The following is a 19,632-nucleotide window of genomic DNA, read 5'->3' as shown; positions in this document are numbered from 1 at the left end:
GTCTAAACTCAACGAGCGGTAATATGGTATATTAAGATGATGTCCATATCCAGGCGTATTAAATGCTTTTAGTGTTTAAAGGTCTTCATATCATATGATATGCTATTAAGAATGTATAACACCGTGCATGATACCATATCCAAGCGTGATGACTGTAATGTACGCGAGAATAGAAGCTGGAACTCCTCTAGTAATGAAGGTATTAACCGTCAAGTAACGGCTACCGACCTCGTCAACCATAGAGATTGCAGTTACGTTAGGGAAACCAGAAGATGCCAAGCCCATACCGCATGAGGCTACTAATGCACAACCGAAAACCAAAATGGGAGCAGCATTTGGAGAGTTCAAGTTCTCTCCAATCTCGTTAACTAAAGGTATGATGATAATTGCTGAGACTGTATGGGAAACAAAGGTTCCAACAACCAACATTACTGCACCGAAAATAACCAAAATGGCGTAAATGGAATAATGCATGACTCTTTCTTGCAAACTTCTTGCAATGGTTGCCAATAAGCCCGAAGAGGAGACAGCACCACCCAAGGCGATACCACCCATTGCCAAAATGACAATGGACCAAGGGAAATTGTTAATGTCTTGTGTAGTTAATAAGCCGGTACCAAATAGGAGCACAATAGGAATTACGGCTATTTGGCCTGATGAGCCAAATGTTGATTCAATCTGTGATAGTACACACCACAACGCAATTGTTGTAAGCGTGACAATGATGATGAAATACTGCTTCAAAGTGAAATTTTCCTTTATTGGGGAATAGGCTTTTAGAGTTGTCGTGTTGATCTTAAAAGTTAATACCAATAACAACCAAATCATTAGAAGAGAAATGATGCAGACGGGAATCGATACAGCAAAGAATTGACCCCAACCAATGTTGAACTTTTTCAAGTAATCCATAGAAATAACGTTCTGAGGAGAAGAAATTGGCGATGCCATACCGCCAACATTGGCAGCCAAAGCAACACCTAAGACCAATGCTTTTGCAAAAGCCATTTCGCTACTCAGAGAGCGCAACACGTTATGAATTAAAGAATATGTCAAAACTGGAGCTGCAACGTTCGAAATCCACATAGAAAGGAAAAAAACGACAACCATCACAACCAGCAATACGTTCCTTGGTTTAGTGCCTGCAAATGTCAACAAGTATGATGCCAAGACCCTAGCAATGTTGTATTTTGACAGCGATGCTGCTAAAGTAAAACCCGCTAGTAAAACCATAATAGTAGATGACCACATAAGTGATAAAATCCGGGAAGATGCAGCAGTAGCAACTAGGACATCACCGTTATCATCTTTCAAGACGCGGAAGATAACAACCAAAAGAGGAACAAGCATGGAAGTGACAAACAAGGGCAACGCTTCAGTGGCCCACAGTAAAGCTACACAAGCAACCAATGCAAGACAGCGTCTCTGTGCATGATCGTTCAGAGTAGGAACCGTCAATAATACAATAGTCAGAGCAATTACTATGTAAATCTTAAGTGCTTTTAGTGTAAAAAACAACTTAGGAATGCTCAATTTTTTAATCGATACGCCAGCAAATCGTATAGGCCATGGTAGATCATATGAAAAGTACTCCAAGTTATTTATTTTATCAAGGTCCCCGTCCTGTTTACCTGCAGTGCTGATGTTGTTGGTATAGGATTCCAAACCTAACATATCTTTCCATACCGTATTCCTTTCCCAAACAATATAATCCCGCAAGTAAGACCTTAACTCCTTCCTAGACCTCTCGGTATTGCTGGAGTCTGTGATTATAGCATAAAACTGTACCAAGTGACTTATCTTAGTATCCAAGTTCAACAACGTTTGCTGTTGAAAAGCATATGCATCCTTAAAGAATTTACCCGATTCTATTAGTTCTGGACGGACATTGCACATCAACGTCTTGTCGAACTTTTTAGTGATTTTGAAAAATCCAATACGATTCAATTCAATAAAAGACCTTAATTGCGACAGCTCCACATACAGATCTATTATGTTTTTCTTCAAAATAGACCGTTTTTGAGACTTAATTGTAAAGTCCGAGTAATTTAGCAAAGCGGTATGGGGAGAACTATCATTAAAATCATTCAATTCCCTTTCTTCTTCGTCGTCGTCATCTTCGTCGTCATCATCATCTGGGTGATGAGACAAACGTCTTAAAGTATCTGTTATCAAACGATCGTCATGATGCAAGTGCTCCGCAGCACCGGATTGGGATTGTGCATCGCATGTTTCTTGGTAACTGCGCCCCCCTACCTTGTTGGCACCGGCACTTTCTAAATCCTTGACCAAAGCATCAAACTGCTTGTAAAGTTGAGTTTCTAGACGCTTATAGAACTCATCGATCTTTTCCTTTTCCTCTTTTAGCCTACCTAGAAAAACTTCCTGGGCATTGACCCCTGCTTCTGATGATGTAGTCGACCTCCTGTCCGAGTCATTCTTTCCTCTCTTTGGGCTTTTGCAGTCAGTGTAGTCAACAACCTCCTCTAGAACATCTTCCATCTCGTACATGGGCTCCTCCTTCTTCGCAGGCCGCCTAAACATCTTCAAAAACCTCTTGCTGCTGCCCACAGCACTGGCATCTGACGCCTCTGTCGAAACTCCATTGTAAAACCGCTGCTCCTCGGACTGAAGAGAGTAAATTAGTCTTTTCAACTGTGCATAATTCAAATAGTAGTCCTGCCAATCGGGAACTGCATTATATTTCAATGAGTGAGAAAACTTCATCGCTTAAACCGATGCTCTTGGTTTTGTTTAGATCCGCCTTATACAAAATAAAGTATGCCTTCAGGCCAAGTTATGGACTAATATGAGCAACGATGATTTCTAGCAACCTCACTAGTAGACAAGATTAACGTCTGATAATTAAATTTGTAATAACTATTATAGTGCAATTTTTAATATTACAGTAAAAAGAAAGAATTATTCGACTTAAGTTACCCAATCACATCACTTCCCCGTTTACTTCCCCGTTTAATATTGTCGCTTGAGAAATACTTTTAATAAATTGATTATCCTTCAGAATGGAATAGAGCAACTTTTCACTACTCTTTTTCTGTGAGGAGAAGTTCCCGTGTTACTACTTGTGGTTCTCCGTGAATACGCAATCAATTAAATTGGCAAAACATGTGGCTTTAGATAAGCAGATTCGGGTAACACGTGAGGCTTGGCGGCACCCATACACCTCGGTTTTAAGTAAGGATTGGCATTCTAAAAAATAACGTCCATTTAAGAGTCAATATACAGATATATATAAGGCATCTAAAGTTTGTTCGGTACTAGCTTCAAGCTCAAGTTGTAGCTTCTGTCTAGGTCGTTGGCGTATAGCGTGCCGACGCGCCAGAATTCGTATAGAATGTACTCCTGGAGAAGAGGTACGGGAGTAATTATACGGGATCGCGAAACGTTAAAGAAAAAGTCATTCTTCTTGGTCACGTTTCTTTCCTCTGTGTCATACGGTACCTGGAAAAACTGAATTGTAGCAATGATCTTTGATATCCGTAGGTACTTGTCGATGTTGACAATTTTGTTAGGTTTGAAGGCGTCTGGGTTCCTATATTTAGGGTTTCCCTCATCTATAAAGGTGATATCCTGTAAGAATAGATTGAAGAAGGGAACAACGGGAATTTGCGATTTTGCGTTTGAAGTATCACTCTGGGAATACTCATCAATAATGTTATTCAATTTTGTTCTGTAGACCTTGTAGTTATTGTTCGGATGAATGATCTTTGATAAATATTCGAAAAGATCTAGGTCCTTGTCGTCTAGGCAACTCCATATGGGGTCTAGACGAGAAATGTAATGACTTTGTAGGGCTGTCATGATGGAGGCTACAGAATTAAAGTTCCGGAAATATAACGAAGCGGAAGCGATCTTGAACCAGCTTGTAAGCCTGTAAACACGTTTTTCCATAGATAAACCGGGACCTACGATAGATTCTGTGACGTAGTGTGATAAAAAGTTGGTGAATTTTAACACAATTTGTACCGGTGACATCTCGGAGGCGGCATCTTCTGATACCGTGTTAAGATTCATGTTTGATAGCTCGAAAGGCGTGATGTTTAAGTAAATCGCGGACTCTATCAGAGTTAATTGCATTGCGACTTCAAGAGGATTTAAATCCGTGATGCTGAAGTCGTTGTGGTTTAAACGACCAAAATCGATTTTATCCGATGGTGTCCGGACCAATGTAAGCCAGTCTTTCAGAGTGACCTCTAGATTCAAATGCTGCATTATGCTGCTAGACGAAGGGACCCCGTGGTGAGTTGCTATGATCCTATGGTAAGTGCGCACAATTTTCTCTAGTTCATAAATATTTTTCTTCGTGATTAGGGAAGGAATGGCCACGTTAAGCAGAGTGGCTGGCAAGGCTATTGAGTTGCGGTTACTGGTTGGTAGTTTCGTTAGCTCATATTCTTCAATGAACTGTTCGTCTACAGAAACCAGCGACAGCCTGCTTGATGGAGACGTAGACGACGAAGAAATAATTGAATTTCTGTTATTCGTGTCTAGAATCATGGGTATCAGTTGTAAAGGTCCGCGATAGACAACATTACTGTTAGAAACTGCAAAACAGCATAGACGAGCAGCAGATTCCATTAATATCTTGGCTTCCAGTGGTAAAAACAGTGCTACGCCTTCATTAAAGAAGTTTATTAGCATTGGTAAAAGTTCACCATCTTCCTTAAAATTCCAAAACCCTTCCATCCACATTAAGAATAGTTTGCATACCCTTCTTCTTCTGGCCTTTATCATAGAAGCTCTAGATGAATATTGGCCATTACGCTCAGTTTCAGCATAATTGAAGAAAGTTTCCTTAACATCGAACCTGGTTATTAAAGCCTCTGACAACTCCGAGCTAGTGGCGAATAATCTGAAATTTAGCAACAATGTCGCACGCAAGAAATCATCCTCTTTTTCTAGCTCATCAGTTACGGTAAACACTAAAGCCCTAAATGAAGCACCAATCAAATTACCTGACTTATCAAAAACCATTTCATCCTTCATATCAGGTTTGCTGTTTATGAGCTCATTGTTATCTTGTACTGTCTCTGTGTCTTTCAGTTTGTAAGGTTCAAACTCAGGATCTTGGAGAAAAGTGCCATCCTCTGGTAAGAAATCTTTTAAAAATTGAGTCCCAACAATATTTAACGAATTTCCATCAGCTCCAGAGCGAATGGTGGAGTAGTGCGCCAATCTTTTTTTGTGAGAGGGCGACTGAAGTAAGGAATCCCTATTCTCCTTGATAATAGTTGAAAAAGCATTGTTTCTATTAAGCTTATCAAGCATGCCGCTAGAACATTTTTTAACAAATATTTCTGGTGTAACATGCATCCGACGGAAATCTGGGTACTTTCTTTCACTTCCTAATTGAAAATCACCAACCAGCTTTAGGTAATTTTTGCAAGCAAATATCGCTTTGCTTATTAACCTTGTCATCTTGGAAACTATTACTATCAATTGAGAACCCTCCGGAGTATGGCTATACTTCTCTTCCGTTATAGCAAGGTTTTCACCACTATTCGATTCATTGATTGTGGCATTGACGAACAGCTTAACACATGAAACCAATTCCGATACTAGAGATAAAAGTGGGTCTAAATTGTGGTCCAGATTATCTTGATATAAGTCATTATACCTGGAATGAATCAATGTTGAACACGACTTGCTAATGTATAATAAATCCCGTAAGAGAAGGATTATTTGGTGAACAAGGAGCTCTAGGAGTTCACAACCTGTTGCGTTATGCTCGATCATGTCCAAACGGCCAAGAATTAGGCCGATATAGGTAAACAAAAGCTCATGTATTTCAGTCAATCTGGCCATTGTCTTAGGAGGATGTGACAAGTAGGTTATTAGCTGTGCAGAGCGGTCTTCACCACGTGCATTTGACTGCTGCTTGGAGGATATCATTGAAGAATAGGCTAGACTTTCCTTGACCCAGACGTTGTAAAAGTTGAACGACCTTCTTAAAACGGAATATACAAAATTTTGTAGGATCTCGATCTTATTGCTATCGATGTTATCCTTGTATTGATCTGCTTTCAGCATTAAGTTGTACCAGTCTGCCAGCAACTTCTTTCTGTATTTTCGTATTATAGGTCTCGCCTTCACTAGGTCATTAGATCTTGACACACAATCCGTTTTCTGAAGTAAATGTTTCACGCCATCTCGTATTTCGTTTACAGTCCCTAGGTACGCAGATTTTGCTGCATTGGACGTAGCATACTGTTGCGATTGAACAAGAAATTTCCCTGCCGTTGATAGTAAAAGCTCTAAAGGTTTCCTGCTCTCCATTAGCGCTTCTTTTTTATTCTCAATTTGTTCTATAGGTTTCACTACGTCCGAAAAGTAATTGAATGGAACCCAACCCCGTTTTACAGTCCTTATAAGAGTGACTTCACCCCATCCAGATTCGTCTACTGTGTGAACAAATGCAATCTCGTCTTTCTCAAATGAGAGACATATATTTTTGTCATCCTCATTATCAAGGGTCTGCGCATCAAATGAATGAATTGAAATAATGAAAAGATATGCGAGGTTATCAGAATCCTGTAGTTGGTCAGATTTTCCCACTGAATACTGGGTCGTCCTGTTTGATTTAATAAAGTCTGGCCTCGGTCTCAGCTCGGATCGAGGTGTTATTTCATTGGGTAACGAACCATATACAAGCGGTTTAGTCGGTGCTGCTCCACTAGGTAGGGGATATCCTGTGTTGCCAAGTATATGGCGAGCTTCATCTTGAATATCTTCATTGCTACTGTCCATGGTAGTATCGCCAGTTTCATACAGCGTTCCAGTACTTGTCAGTGCAATATTATCTTTAGACAGCGGTTTTCCTTCTGATCCAGATGCGGAGGTAAAAGCGTTCTCATGGTCTGTAACATCGTGCTTTGTGTCGTCAGAAGTTAAAAGGCTTGGAAATTCTTTGTCCAGGGGTTTCTCGTAGTCGTAGTTAGAAAAGTCGGGATCTGAATTCTCCTTCACCACTTTTTCGGAAAACTCTGTCTCTAGGTTCGAAAGACCCAGACCGCTCATAGCAGGGAAGGCCTGTACAGAAGAATTATGTCTGCTCACCTCTTGAGACCCTTCTTCAGGCTGATCGACCTCGTTTCGCAGTCCATCATTACGCATATATGAACTAGCTTTAGGAGTTTCGTCATCGTACATATTCCCTCCATGTACACCGCCCGCGTTCTTGAACCCAACAACTGGAGTTTGCAATGGGTCAAATTTCGAGAATGGTGTCATCTTTACAGTACTTGGCGTTTTATGCTGCTGATAATCAACGTTTTCTCCCCCATTTTTCGAGGCTACCGTGTAAAAACTGTCAGAAGTCGCATACGTATGCAGAGAAGTTTCTGAAAATTCCCTGGTACCCTCATCAATTATGCGCTTTGTAAGTATCTTAGACTGTGAGCTAGCCTTTCTCTCTGAGCCCTTGGGGGACATCGATAACAGTGCTAACGGCTTTGTAGGTGTAATACAGTCCTCCGCTAGCTCTGCCAGCTTTTCAAATTCGGCATCATTATGGTGCCGGATTTTCTTCTGACGATATTTGTCCCTCTCTTGAATAGCTTGTTGCTGTTCTGCACTAATTATATTCTCTGAAGAACCTGCAGCTGTCATTTTTGCTAACTGACTGTGTGCAACCTAAAGGAGTTTTGATATCGTCTTTTACTGCTTGGTTCGTAACGACCTTAAATATTAAAACTTCCCAACCAAACTCTACTGACACTGAAAAGCAGAGTAACAATATGCTTGGATAAAACCTAAGCAATAGAAACCTTATGGTAAACTCTCAATAAATAATTAGTACTCACAGGGATCGTAATTGTTTGTGAAATTTCCCGTAATACTTGAAGCTCAACCTAGATACAGTCTAAAAAAATTAAGGTTGTACAGTAAGGGAGCAGTCAAATAGGGAGTGTTTATTGCCTTTTTGGAATGAATATCTATCGTGGGTTGTATTTGGGACTGTATGATGAAGTGCGATGTTGGTGTTAAAGTTTGCTGAATATTACACTACCTTGAAACAATAGAAATCTTTCGTGTAGTCACGAAATAGGAAATACTTGTAAGATAAAAAAAAAGGTCACGTGATTAATACGAAATTACGATGCCAAACTGTGAAGAATATGCCAAGAAAGAGTGTTTAGTTAAGTCTATAAAGGGCACTACATCCACCTTTGCAGGTAAACTAATTAGGTATCCTATTCCTGTAATGATTAAGTTTTGAAGATTGTAGCCGTAGTTATGCAGTTATTTTAAAAGTGGAGTTTTGCATTAATATATGTTAAACAGGACCAGCACGTTTATCCTCCTCTTTAATTTTACCTGCGATTTTTAATCCAAGTAATCTTTCTTCGTAAAGTTCTGCAAGTCTCGACACTTTATTACCGGTAGTAATGTCAGAATAACTATTTGGAGAAAATTTGGTCAAAGTCGCGCCCTTGGTTGTTTTTAGCTTTCTCATTTTTAATTCCTCGTCGAAAGACTGTATTTTCTCATTCCTATCGAGGGTAAGTTGCTGTACCAGGGAGATGTACTCTTTGTCCTTTTTAGAAGATTCGGTGATAATGGCGTTATTGTCTCGGGCCTTAGATACGGTAGGATCACTTGGGGAATCACTACCGGTGCCACTCGAGGGACAATAGGGAATGGAAAATGCGTCACCTTCTGCCCACTGCGTCGAAGGAGAAAGCTGAAGTGATATCGTGGAAGAGGTATTTCTGAGCTGAATGTGGGGAGAGCGGTCGTTACGCTTCACATTTCTTTGGGTATTATTTGTCTTGAATTTGTAGGAAGTTGGTGAGTTAGCCCTTGTAGTAGCGGAAGTGGGAGCACTCATCATCTCTGGCCTTCTGGGAGAGCCTCTGGGAGGCAGTTCCTGGGGAACAACTTTCGCCGGAGAATTGTTTACGGAAAGAGAACCTCTTGTCGGGCGCTCATTTAAAGATAACCTACGGGGTAGCCGGGGAGATGTTTGAGATGACATTTTGCCGCTAAAGTTTGAGCTTTTAATAGGGTTGCTGACCTTCTGAGAGTTACTGCGATGAACTGTAGTTGAATTGCGTGTTGGAGAGTATGTAGGAACTTGTTGTGAAGAGTGAGACTTGGCTCTTGGGCGCCTGCCAGCCATTTCTTCAATTCTGGGTTTGAAATCGTTGAAATGAAGGAGAACGTTACCTACAAATTTAATTCCATCTTCAAGCCGTCCACTATTTTTCACGGCCAGTTTTTCTTTGCACATCGCCGGTGCTATACACTTGCTCAATGATGAACAAGTGTGTTTAGTAACTTCGCTGTTTTCTATCAAAGATATGAAGAAGGGGACGACTACGGCGACCAATGGGTAGTATCCGTTCATCTTCATCATAAGAGCAAAGTGTTTAAAAGTATAATCAATATCATCGCTAATTGGCAATGTCAAAGAATCAATAGGGAAGATAGGTGTAGACCTGTTCTTAATGAAATGCAAAAACACCGTTGCAATGGAATGAATGTCCCATTGTGATAAGTCAATGTAATTTCTCCTATCAATCACGTCTAGTAGAATGTTAACTTTTTTAAATGACCCAAGCTTTTGAAATATATGTGCAGTTTGGGGCGCTTCAATTTGGAGCCGCTTAAACATTTTGTCAAATATAAGTTGGCGGTATACTTTATGCGGTAAATTATTGCCACTGTTATCCAGCAAATTCTCTGTCACGGTGATCTTATCATTAATTTCATAGTCGTACAAGTAGACGTTCAAAGATATACGTAAAGTTGTTATGTCGATATGCTCTGCAAGCTCAGATAGACTTGAGACATGTACTAGAGTCTCTTTGGTGGATCCACTATTGAAAAACTTGATATTCATCACATTCTTCAAGACCTGACAAACTGTTCTAATGAAAAACGATTCGTGCACAATATACATCTTTTGAAGGTAAGTTTTAACCTGCTTAGGAAGCCGCGAGTACATTCGTATACCTTCGACCCAACTAATGTCCTTTGAGGTAAAGCCTGATGAAAAAACAACTAATGAATACGGCTTATGAGGTAACCTTGCAACAAGTTTATCCATTAGTGTTTCCATAAGAAGCTCATATAGGTCACTATCATTAATTTCTGCTGCCGATGGCAAATATGTTGAATCAAAAGCATATATAGCATGTCCAGTAGTAGGATCATCGGAATAAGACTGAAAAATGATATTGTTGATGTCGACTTCAATATCTGTTGGCATTGCGAACAACGATTAGAGTACCATTCAATGTCTTCAGTACCAAGCCGTGATTATTACTTCATGAGTTCTAAACTCAATAAAAAAAGGGACGTCAACTAAAAGAAACTTTGTTTACATCTAATATGCCAATGTTCGAAGGAAAAAAAAATAAGAAGCTCCTCATACGGGGCTCGAACCCGTGACATTTCGGTTCCTTGGTAAGCCGTAAAAGCCGAACGCTCTACCAACTGAGCTAACAAGGACGAGCTTCTGATGATGTTACTACAATATACTGTTTTATGCATTGGTGAAGTTGGTCAGTGTTAAAATTACTCGATCGGTGTCTCCCCACATTTAAGACACACGCACTCATATTACGCATTGATATTACGCACTGTTATTACCTAAGCGACTGCAACTAGAGACTACCTTTTCTGGTCCTAATTGAGACAATCTGGGACACTTCACACAAATCGGTCATAGTTAATCTACATGGGTGCAACTAAATTCTTATGTTATCTATTTAGTAACCTAGCGGGACTGCAGCTACGGTCCTTGCGCTCTTTCTGGATGAGGTTCAATTCATTCTTACTGCTCATAACTTCTCTAATCCCCATATGTACGGTACCTGAACTAAAAACATTCTCATGTGCTCTAAAATAACGAGTACTATTAAATTCCACGAATGCGCATTTGTTACGTCAGGGGGGTTCTGGCCAGGAGTCATTTGCCTACTAGAATCATGGACAACGTAAGAGTTATTTGCGATGACCTTGCACGTGCCGAACTTTGAGTGACCATAACAACGGACCGACCTTAAATGCGAAGATCCACATAACCTGTTCGGGGTAGTACATTTTGGTAATTAGTAGGTTGTCTAAATTAAGGAATAAGTAAATATTTTTGATATGTCGTTGCTTGTACACAATTTGTGCTTCTGATATCATAAATGTTCTACGCATCAATGCGGGAAGCCATTTCCTTCAGTTAAAAGTTATTACCTATAGCGTGACTTTGACTGAATTAAGATTTTTTATTACTTAAGCATAAAGAACACATGGACAATCTGGATCTACTTTATACAATGAGCGGTGCACGGTAGTCATGTAATAGAAATCTCTTGAAATTCACTATTGTACTAAGAGGGAATCCGTGAAGCTCGGGGAGAAGGATGACTTTTGTTCTTCTATAGGGAACTGTTATTATGAAGTTAAGAAAGTAGGAAGTAGGGGTCGCTATCGCTATCGACAAAGGGTGATATTGGTGACCTTGCCATGCTATCTTCTTGTAACTTCTGCATTAATTGAGAAAAATTCTACGGGATCGTCTACCCTAGAACAATGTGCTTCTGTATGGTTATTCAATGTTCTTAAACTTTTACAATTAATTTTAGTACCTAGTAGAATGGTTGAACATACTTGGTTATGAAGATAGCAGTAGATCTTATTTCCTGATTGGCTCTCATTAAAATCTCAAATGTACTTGTATCTCAATATGGTCATACGGCCTATCTTTTCCGCACTTTAGCGGTTCCTGGAGTTGAGCATTCAAAGTTAACATTAATGATTGTTCAAATGCAAACTATATAAGGTGGTGGTGTTGACTTCAATTAATGCCAGGCTAACTTGCAAAGATCATCAGACTTTGAATTAACCGCAGTTTGTGAAGCTGTACGATTAATCACCTATAAGGCTAACTATGAACAAAATGAACACACCAATGGAATTTCACAAGAATAGTAACTCAGCGTTCTTGAAGGGGCTGGCAGCGATCAGTATGACGATCTTCGCATCCTTCTACCTGGTCAAGTTGTGGTACCTCATCGCCCAAAACCAAGTACCTAACACCACTGTCACTGACTTGGCGGTCACTCACGAACACCTATACGGTACTGCAGTTGCCGATTATGATGAATTGGCCAAGAGAGGTATCATTACCGATGTTATTGGATTCTTCACCGATGCTGCTAACAGTTTCTTAACCACCTTTGCTAATGTTGCTGGTTACTGGGGTAAGAGGGCATGTGACTACTTGCCTATGGCCATGCTATTCGGAATTCCAGCCATTGCAACCGATGCAGTTGCTTGTATTGGTCTATCTTTGGCTTCTCTAGTTTTGACAGCTATCGCGCTCATCGTTGGTACCGTTGGACAAATTATTGTCGGTTTGGGAAGTGATTCTTCTTCTTCTTCTTCTTCAAGTCATGCAACCCTACCTGAAGGTATAACCATGTTAGGTGCTGCTAGAAGATCTCTACAAGCTAGAGAAGTTCTACAACACGGTCAATTAGACAGTTTCATCAGCTCTTCTCTCCCAGGTTTCACTCCTAGCGAAGAGATTAACAGAAGTGTCCAAGAAAGTCTAAACAACGGCAAGTTGCTCATTCTACCAACAGTCCTCTTTGCAGGTGTTATTGGTGATTCTCAGGGCGGTTCCGAACAAGCTGTATGGGGTATTGAACATGCTGACCACTTCTCTGTTACCTTCACTGAACCAGGTGGAAAGGACGCTGCTTTGGCTGGTCTATCCAAGTCTGTTCCTCAAGGTGGTGAAGCTTTGTGGCACTCATACTCTGTTAAGGGCGCTGATGTTAGTAAGGCTGCTGACATCTTTACAAGACGTACTAGTATTCTAAGCGGTGGTCTCGCAAGTATCCAAGGCGCTTTGAACTTGATTACAGAAACTGCAGGTTCAGGTAGTCCTCTATCTGCTGCTGCCGAAGGTGTCTGTCTTGCTGCAGGTGGTACTAGTGGTACTGTCCTCGGTCAATTGTACACCAACAGCTACGGATCTGTTGACAGCAGATGTTTGAACCCAGCTGGATGGTCTGCTTAGACTAATTCGATAGCTAACTATTGATATTTGAATATTATAATTAGGATTGATCAGCAACAAGAGCCCCGCCAGACGGTGGATAGTGTTGGAAAACAATCCAACTCCGAGAATTTTGACAGTCCCATTGTATGACGTGATTTGGATTCCAGCCTGTTTTCGCTGCATGAATTTTTAGTTTCTGGAATTTTCCCATTTGGTGCGGAGAAGGGCTCTAGAGTTGACATACCGAATTCAGAAGTTCAGACACAGAGTTACACAGTTAGGATATATATTAGTTATGCTTGTATACCCATTAAGAATATACCCAATTTCAATTTCTTTACCTCGAACTTGTCATAGAAGTTCGGATTGGTCACGTGGATGTTCCGTGTGTTCAAGTCCTATAGTTATGTGATCTTTTGATGAGTTATTGACATTAAGCGGTAGAGAAGAGGACTGACTCGAGATGTAATAGCGTCGAGGAATCTTCGAGGAATTTCAGCCACTCCTTACGTCAAGGATAGTTATGCATTCCGATATCAAGATTACTTTTTTTAGTCTTCGAGGACCATTGTTAATGTCTCTATGTCTCGGTTTTTCTAAATTTTTGACATGTGACAATGTCATTGCGCATGTTTGTCCGTGTATGTGGACAAAAATCTCGAAGCAAGTGTGGGACATAAGTCTACATATGTCTACATCTGGACACACATAAGACAACCGCGTTTCTGTGTCATGTCCAAATTCCGTTCTATCATTATTAATTAAACTAGGCTTAAAAATTAAAAGGACTATAAAACTAATCATAAAATTGAAGAAAATAAATGTAAAATTATACCATTTAATGCTTACCTTACTCAATCTAATAGTAATACATAATAACACTTATACTAATATAATCTAATATAATACTTAATTACCTGAAGACTTTTCTTGATGGATTCCATTTCCTGTGAGGCTACTGATTAGATATGGACATTTGAGACTTTTATTCAATTGTTTAGAAAAAATAGACGTCGGTTGATCATTAGTATAGACGAATTGAATTATCTACATGCACATGTCTGATCACGTACAAACACATTTAATCATATGTAAACACAAATAAATAAATCATGCACTCACAGGTTTTTAATCTCCGTGGTTTTTGAAGCATTATTATAAAAAGTTGCTTTATTGTCGATAACAGTAACTATTGTTTTTTATTAGCGGTTTATTATTTCTCCTACGATAATCTCCAATAATAATTACTATTATGAATCAGTAAAACGAATAAAAAAGAAAGAAATTTAAAAATTAGATTTAACGTAAATATAGAGATCGGATTATAGATCTTTTCATTCGGAGTGTAAATTCCAGTAATTCATCTGTAAAGTATTATTAAAAATTATGGTGGTGGGCTACGAACAGCAGATTTTTACACTGACATGTTCATTTTTTGTTGAATCCATTAAAATTGCATTTATTTTTTTATTCATATTCTATTTATTTAGTTATTTTTTCTTTATATACAAAAATGACTTTCCATACGCGCCAATAAAGCAAGTCATATAATTGATATACAATGATCCTAATATAATTGCAGGCCGTTACGTTGTAAATGTAATATTTTCACTATAATTTTTAGGTAATAATATTTCATGTTAAATTAGATAAAATTAAATAATTAATCTCTTAGCACAATATTTTGTTGTTTCAGTTAACTGTAGAAATAATCTTATTAGTATCTTTGTTTTAAAGCAATAAGTTGGTGATTTTTAGTGGTTAGTTGAGAACTAAGTTTTGCCGTTTATTTTGGCTTTTTATTTAAAATATTCTATTATTGACATTTAATGGACATTGTAGTACTTCCGTCAATGGTTTTTGAAAATGTCTTTATGTCCTATTGACATTTGACAATTCGCCTGTTGTACATTATTAATTCTATGAATATGATGCACGTAGGAATTTCTGCATAGAGTTAGCTGTTCAATTCTTTTCACGAGATTATACTTTCGAATGGTAACTACATTTATGGTTACATATATCTATTTATAAGCAGTTTGTTTACACCTTTTGATTCGTTAAAGTAGAGTTGTATGCATTTATGTCATGGATGCCGCCTTGGCACAAAAAATAGTGGAACGACTGGCAGAGTAATCCATGTAAATTGTATATCTTTACTTCTATTTACTTAATTTTTGTCGCTTCCTTAGCTGCCTAGAACTCTTGGGCTCGGCATTTGACCTTTTCTCGGAAGGTACGTCTCTGTAGCTCAAACTGGAATATTCTGGGCCTAATCCAAGCCTCTCGAGCTTTTCTTTCTCATATGTTATTTCCCATAATTCCATCGGTTCTTCGTCTGCAACTACCAAGCCATATTCGGCCGTCTTTTCCATATACGACCAAGCATCTTCGATATCTGCAAAGGACATTTCTTCTTTGCAAACGTAAGACAGCACTTCAGGTGCCAAAACGTAATGCGAGAAATCTGTTGGACCCCACCACTGTACCGTGGGATTTTTATGCTTAGATAGTTCATCTCTATAGGTTTCTAAAATTTCTGAGCTTAGCCTGATTTGACGCTTCACGCCAAAATACCCGGCAGTAAACGATCGCAGCTCCAGTGTCCTGAATTCCTGTACGCTTAACATTGCCTTATTTGAATTCTTAAATGCAATTCTAGCATTGTCGTAATACATTGATGCCCGAGTTCCTTGAAGTATTTGGTCGATTAATGGTAAATATTTCCTAGCCTTTTCTAGTAGTTGATCAGCAAATAACGTCCGAGGCACGTTAAACTCTTTCTTAAACCTCAGTCGCACGTCTTTAATATGGTTATATTGTGCAACAGTATCAAATTGATCTTTGAACACCATTTTACTCGTATTCTGCTCTAGCGGCGTATGTTCTCGCTGTATAACCTCATCATGAATATCTTTTAGCCTTCCAGTTACCTCAATTGTCTTCATATTTTCCTTTGGAACCGTAAATAAAATTGGAGTATCGGTACCTGCTGCTACAGGTTGTGAATCATTGTCACTATCACTTGAACCTGATATAGACAATGAAGATGACGATAGGATGCTGCTATCTTTATCAACATCGCTAACTGCACGTTCTAAATTCTTATTTAAGAGTAGCTCGCCACCTTCTAGGTCTAAACTTCTTCCTGATTGACGATCGGAACTTGAACTGTTTCCGCTTGTGTATTCATTATCCGACAATTCTCCTGTATTCTCGCTTAAGCGCCTTGTATAGTGATGCCTTTTAAAGAAACTCGAGTTTTCACCGTCATCCTGAGTCTTATATATGCTTTTATTCCTCTTCTTTTGTAGACTTGGCGTCGACATAACGGTACAGCACATATAACCGTGCTTGTTTAACTTTCAACAACGTTTTCGGTGCCATCCATGGTAATAGCTGAAGCTTTTCAATTTGCGCTTTAAGGGTGGTAAACTAAAATATTTAATATTGAAGCAACAGAAATACCTTTAAATTAAACGTTACAGAGTAAAGATTAGAGAGAGTTACGAAATATGAGTGTACGGCAATCTTTGAGCTTTGCATGGTCCTTGTAAGTCAATATTCAAAGAAAGGTCACTGAATAGGACACTTGTGATTTGACCTTAACTGAGAGTAGTTCTACTTTTGTATTCAATAAATATTCCGTTAGGCATAATCAAGCAAATTACTGCAACGGTAATATAGCATTATGTAGGAATGTTTACTATTATTGTTGATGTTATTATTACCGTCGAGTTAAGTTTTCAGTGTTAAATTTGATATTTAGCATACAAAAGTCAATTTCGGGAAAACAAGATAACTACCTTAAGAACGGTTTTGCTTTTAGTGGCTATAGAAAGCCTAAAGCTATGCGATTGCTAAAGCCAAATGTTCCATCATATTCAGTAACTGTATTTAGTATGTTATTCGCAATATGAGGCTATCTCACATTCAATGCTATTTTCACAAGAATTTTCTAGTAGGTTCTAGAAGGTTGTAGAAAAACAAGCTCATCGCGGACTAAGAAAAAAAGGGACCTTAACGTTTCCAGTACATAAAGACAAAGAAAGAAGTTGCTAGATATTTCTGGTAAGACCGTGATTCCCAGCGTAACGCCCCCATACTCCTTAAAATGGATTGATTTGTTGCTATACCCTGACTGGCCCAAATGTATATAAACGGCATGTAGTATGCTTAATCTAATCCTGGATGTGAATTTGATTCATACAACAAGAATAAATAAGAACACGAGAGATTAGACTTTGATTAGAACTAAAACAACTACGAATAAACATGTCTTTGAGATCACCATTCTACGACTTCTTTGATGCTATTAACCAGGAAGTTGATTCTTTCAACAATAGGTACCTAGGTGACTTAACCAGAAACAAGTCTCTAGTTAAACCTAACAGTGGAAGAGTTGGCAAATGGCTAAGCAGTGTTGAAATAATACCACCTGTGGACCTAATTGAACACAATGACTACTACGAAATACACGCTAGTATTCCTGGGGTTAAGAACGGTGAAGATATTAACCTAGAGTTGCACGAAGATAAAAATGAAGTAGTCATTTCTGGTAATGTGCCAGCAAGGGAAACTGAAGAAAACCGTGATGGCTGGAGAATAAAGGAATGTGCTTCTGGTAGTTTCACACGTGTCGTGGAACTTCCACCACAGCCTAAGATCGATCCAGAGAAGATTGAGGCTAGTTACAACAATGGTGTGCTAACCTTGAAATTGCAAAAGTTACCTCCAGCTGAGAGAAAGAAGGTCCACAAGATCCAAATCGCCTCCAGTTGAGGTAATGCAATAAGCTCTTTCTGCTAGACGGAAATGCAGTTCCAAACCAGTTATATTTCCATCGTGATCCACTATGGATTTCTATATAATTTATGACCATGATATCATCATAAATTTCTCTATATAGCCATTAACTTTAATAAAATTGATTTATCCAAAACTAATAGCTGTTAAAAGCTCTAATTCTATTAGATTGGACTATATTAGGTCCATTGGAGGCATGTAGTAGTATCTTGCAAAGGTTATATATATACTTAAAATATATCTCTATGTTGCCGGACTTCAGGGTAACTATTTATTTAAACTCTTTAACATTTCAAGAACGCATTGAATATAGTGTATCTATAATGACTTGTAGCCCCAAACAGCAATAAAAGGATACATAGAGATGGATAAAAGCTCTAAAAACCTTATTAGTAATCCAGGGAATGATTTTTTAACCACTGAGCTCTTGGCGAGGCTATATAAACGTCTATTAAGCGGTTGGGAATATAGAAAGGTAAAAATCCGTGATGACCACAGGTACAAGCTTGAGCATCCTTCTCGGCTGGAACGCCGAAATATTACTAAAAATGAAGTCATTGCAATTAGTGCAAATGCAATCGGTTCATTAGCTGCATGGACGAGAGCTGATGGTTCAATATCAATCATGAATGCCATTACTAAACGTCATTATTTCACTATAAATGATGCTCATGGCAAGGATAGAATATGTTTATCTCTAGCATGGAATCCAGTTGAAGCAGATCAATTTGCTACCGTGGGGAATTCTACTACCGTTAAAGTATGGACATGCTCGGATACTAAAAATCCGTCCTTTAAGAGCTTCTTCACCGGTCCAAGAATGAAAAACTCTCAATGTGTTTTCGATCCTTTTGGTAAATGGCTACTGGTACTCACGAAAACAGATGAACTGTATTTATTTGATGTTCTAGCTGGATATCAGTTGCATTCGATCTCAAAATTGTACGAGGGAGAGGAGTCTGAGCTAGGCGAGAGAGCTGGAACAGCATGTTCTATCTGCTGGTTAAATGATGGCAGGCATATTGCCATTGGATCCAAAAATGGAGCAATACGAATGTTGAAGCTGTGTGATAAAGGTTTTGAGGAAATACACATGATCACTGGTCATCTTGATGAAATCAGCTCGTTAGTTGCCGATCCATGGGGCCTTTATCTAGTTGCAGGGTCTCATGATGGGTCATGTTCTGTGTGGTCTTTGAAGGATTACACTTGCAAGCATGTTTTTGCAGATTTTAAGGGCCTTGTAGAAAACGTCAGTATTTCAAATGATGGATTCTTACTATCAGTGAGTTCACGCCAGGCCTCGAAGGGGACCAGTAATGCTACGTTCTTGTCTTTGAATAGTTATGAGAAGCTATATGAACATACATTTAAAGATGTCTCACATGCACTTGTATGCTTCATTCCAGAAGGTTTAAAGATATTGGTAACCGATGAGAAAGATACTATAATTCTGCTGAAATCTGGTTGTCGTTCAATTTTGCATATTCAAGAGGAAGTGGAGGAAATGGAGGAAAATGTGAAACCTACTGTATTACCTCCAGCCGCTAAGGAGGAATTGCGGAAGGCTTCAAAAAGACGACGCTCTGAAAAGTTACGTTCTATAGATAGAAGTAAGGAAGCCAACCCTCGCGTCAACAATTACGAAGAACCCAGTAGGCCAATGCGTGGTGCTATTGAGCGGAACCACCAACGTAGAGATGAAGGTCCTCGTTATCGTAGGGACCGAGCTATCACTCGCCATGCGAGAGACGATTTTGTAGTGAAAAGATACTAATCAGTATGACGAAAGTTCTTGT

General features: G+C 39.0%; 7 protein-coding genes and 1 non-coding gene across 8 annotated transcripts; 3 read left to right on the top strand and 5 right to left on the bottom strand.

Annotated features, from left to right (window-relative positions):
- Positions 1 to 105: 105 nt before the first annotated feature.
- On the bottom strand, positions 106 to 2,724 carry AW171_hschr31425 (HCL566Wp; the record flags this gene model as incomplete). The annotated part of the gene is made up of 1 exon (XM_018131531.1): positions 106 to 2,724. The coding sequence occupies one exon, from the start codon at positions 2,722 to 2,724 to the stop codon at positions 106 to 108; it is 2,619 nt and encodes an 872-aa protein (XP_017986581.1).
- A 534-nt stretch (positions 2,725 to 3,258) lies between these two features.
- BUD5 (Ras family guanine nucleotide exchange factor BUD5) lies at positions 3,259 to 7,626 on the bottom strand (the record flags this gene model as incomplete). The annotated part of the gene is made up of 1 exon (XM_018131532.1): positions 3,259 to 7,626. One exon carries the CDS (start codon positions 7,624 to 7,626, stop codon positions 3,259 to 3,261), a length of 4,368 nt encoding a protein of 1,455 aa, XP_017986580.1.
- A 667-nt stretch (positions 7,627 to 8,293) lies between these two features.
- ECM25 (Ecm25p) lies at positions 8,294 to 10,231 on the bottom strand (the record flags this gene model as incomplete). The annotated part of the gene is made up of 1 exon (XM_018131533.1): positions 8,294 to 10,231. The coding sequence occupies one exon, from the start codon at positions 10,229 to 10,231 to the stop codon at positions 8,294 to 8,296; it is 1,938 nt and encodes a 645-aa protein (XP_017986579.1).
- Positions 10,232 to 10,386: 155 nt separating this feature from the next.
- On the bottom strand, positions 10,387 to 10,473 carry AW171_hschr31422. The gene is given in 2 exon segments: positions 10,387 to 10,422; positions 10,437 to 10,473. It is a non-coding gene; the product is annotated as a tRNA-Lys (tRNA).
- Positions 10,474 to 11,908: 1,435 nt separating this feature from the next.
- Positions 11,909 to 13,045, top strand: AW171_hschr31421 (HCL569Wp; the record flags this gene model as incomplete). Its single annotated transcript, XM_018131534.1, has 1 exon — positions 11,909 to 13,045. One exon carries the CDS (start codon positions 11,909 to 11,911, stop codon positions 13,043 to 13,045), a length of 1,137 nt encoding a protein of 378 aa, XP_017986578.1.
- Positions 13,046 to 15,189: 2,144 nt separating this feature from the next.
- On the bottom strand, positions 15,190 to 16,371 carry RTC4 (Rtc4p; the record flags this gene model as incomplete). The annotated part of the gene is made up of 1 exon (XM_018131535.1): positions 15,190 to 16,371. One exon carries the CDS (start codon positions 16,369 to 16,371, stop codon positions 15,190 to 15,192), a length of 1,182 nt encoding a protein of 393 aa, XP_017986577.1.
- Positions 16,372 to 17,302: 931 nt separating this feature from the next.
- AW171_hschr31419 (Hsp20/alpha crystallin family protein) lies at positions 17,303 to 17,809 on the top strand (the record flags this gene model as incomplete). The annotated part of the gene is made up of 1 exon (XM_018131536.1): positions 17,303 to 17,809. One exon carries the CDS (start codon positions 17,303 to 17,305, stop codon positions 17,807 to 17,809), a length of 507 nt encoding a protein of 168 aa, XP_017986576.1.
- A 388-nt stretch (positions 17,810 to 18,197) lies between these two features.
- Positions 18,198 to 19,610, top strand: TEX1 (Tex1p; the record flags this gene model as incomplete). The annotated part of the gene is made up of 1 exon (XM_018131537.1): positions 18,198 to 19,610. The coding sequence occupies one exon, from the start codon at positions 18,198 to 18,200 to the stop codon at positions 19,608 to 19,610; it is 1,413 nt and encodes a 470-aa protein (XP_017986575.1).
- Between the last annotated feature and the right edge of the window lie 22 nt (positions 19,611 to 19,632).

This window comes from Eremothecium sinecaudum, chromosome III (assembly GCF_001548555.1).
Source record: "Eremothecium sinecaudum strain ATCC 58844 chromosome III, complete sequence".
Classification (NCBI taxonomy): Eukaryota; Fungi; Ascomycota; class Saccharomycetes; order Saccharomycetales; family Saccharomycetaceae; genus Eremothecium; species Eremothecium sinecaudum.
This window is presented reverse-complemented; position numbering and strand designations above follow the sequence as displayed.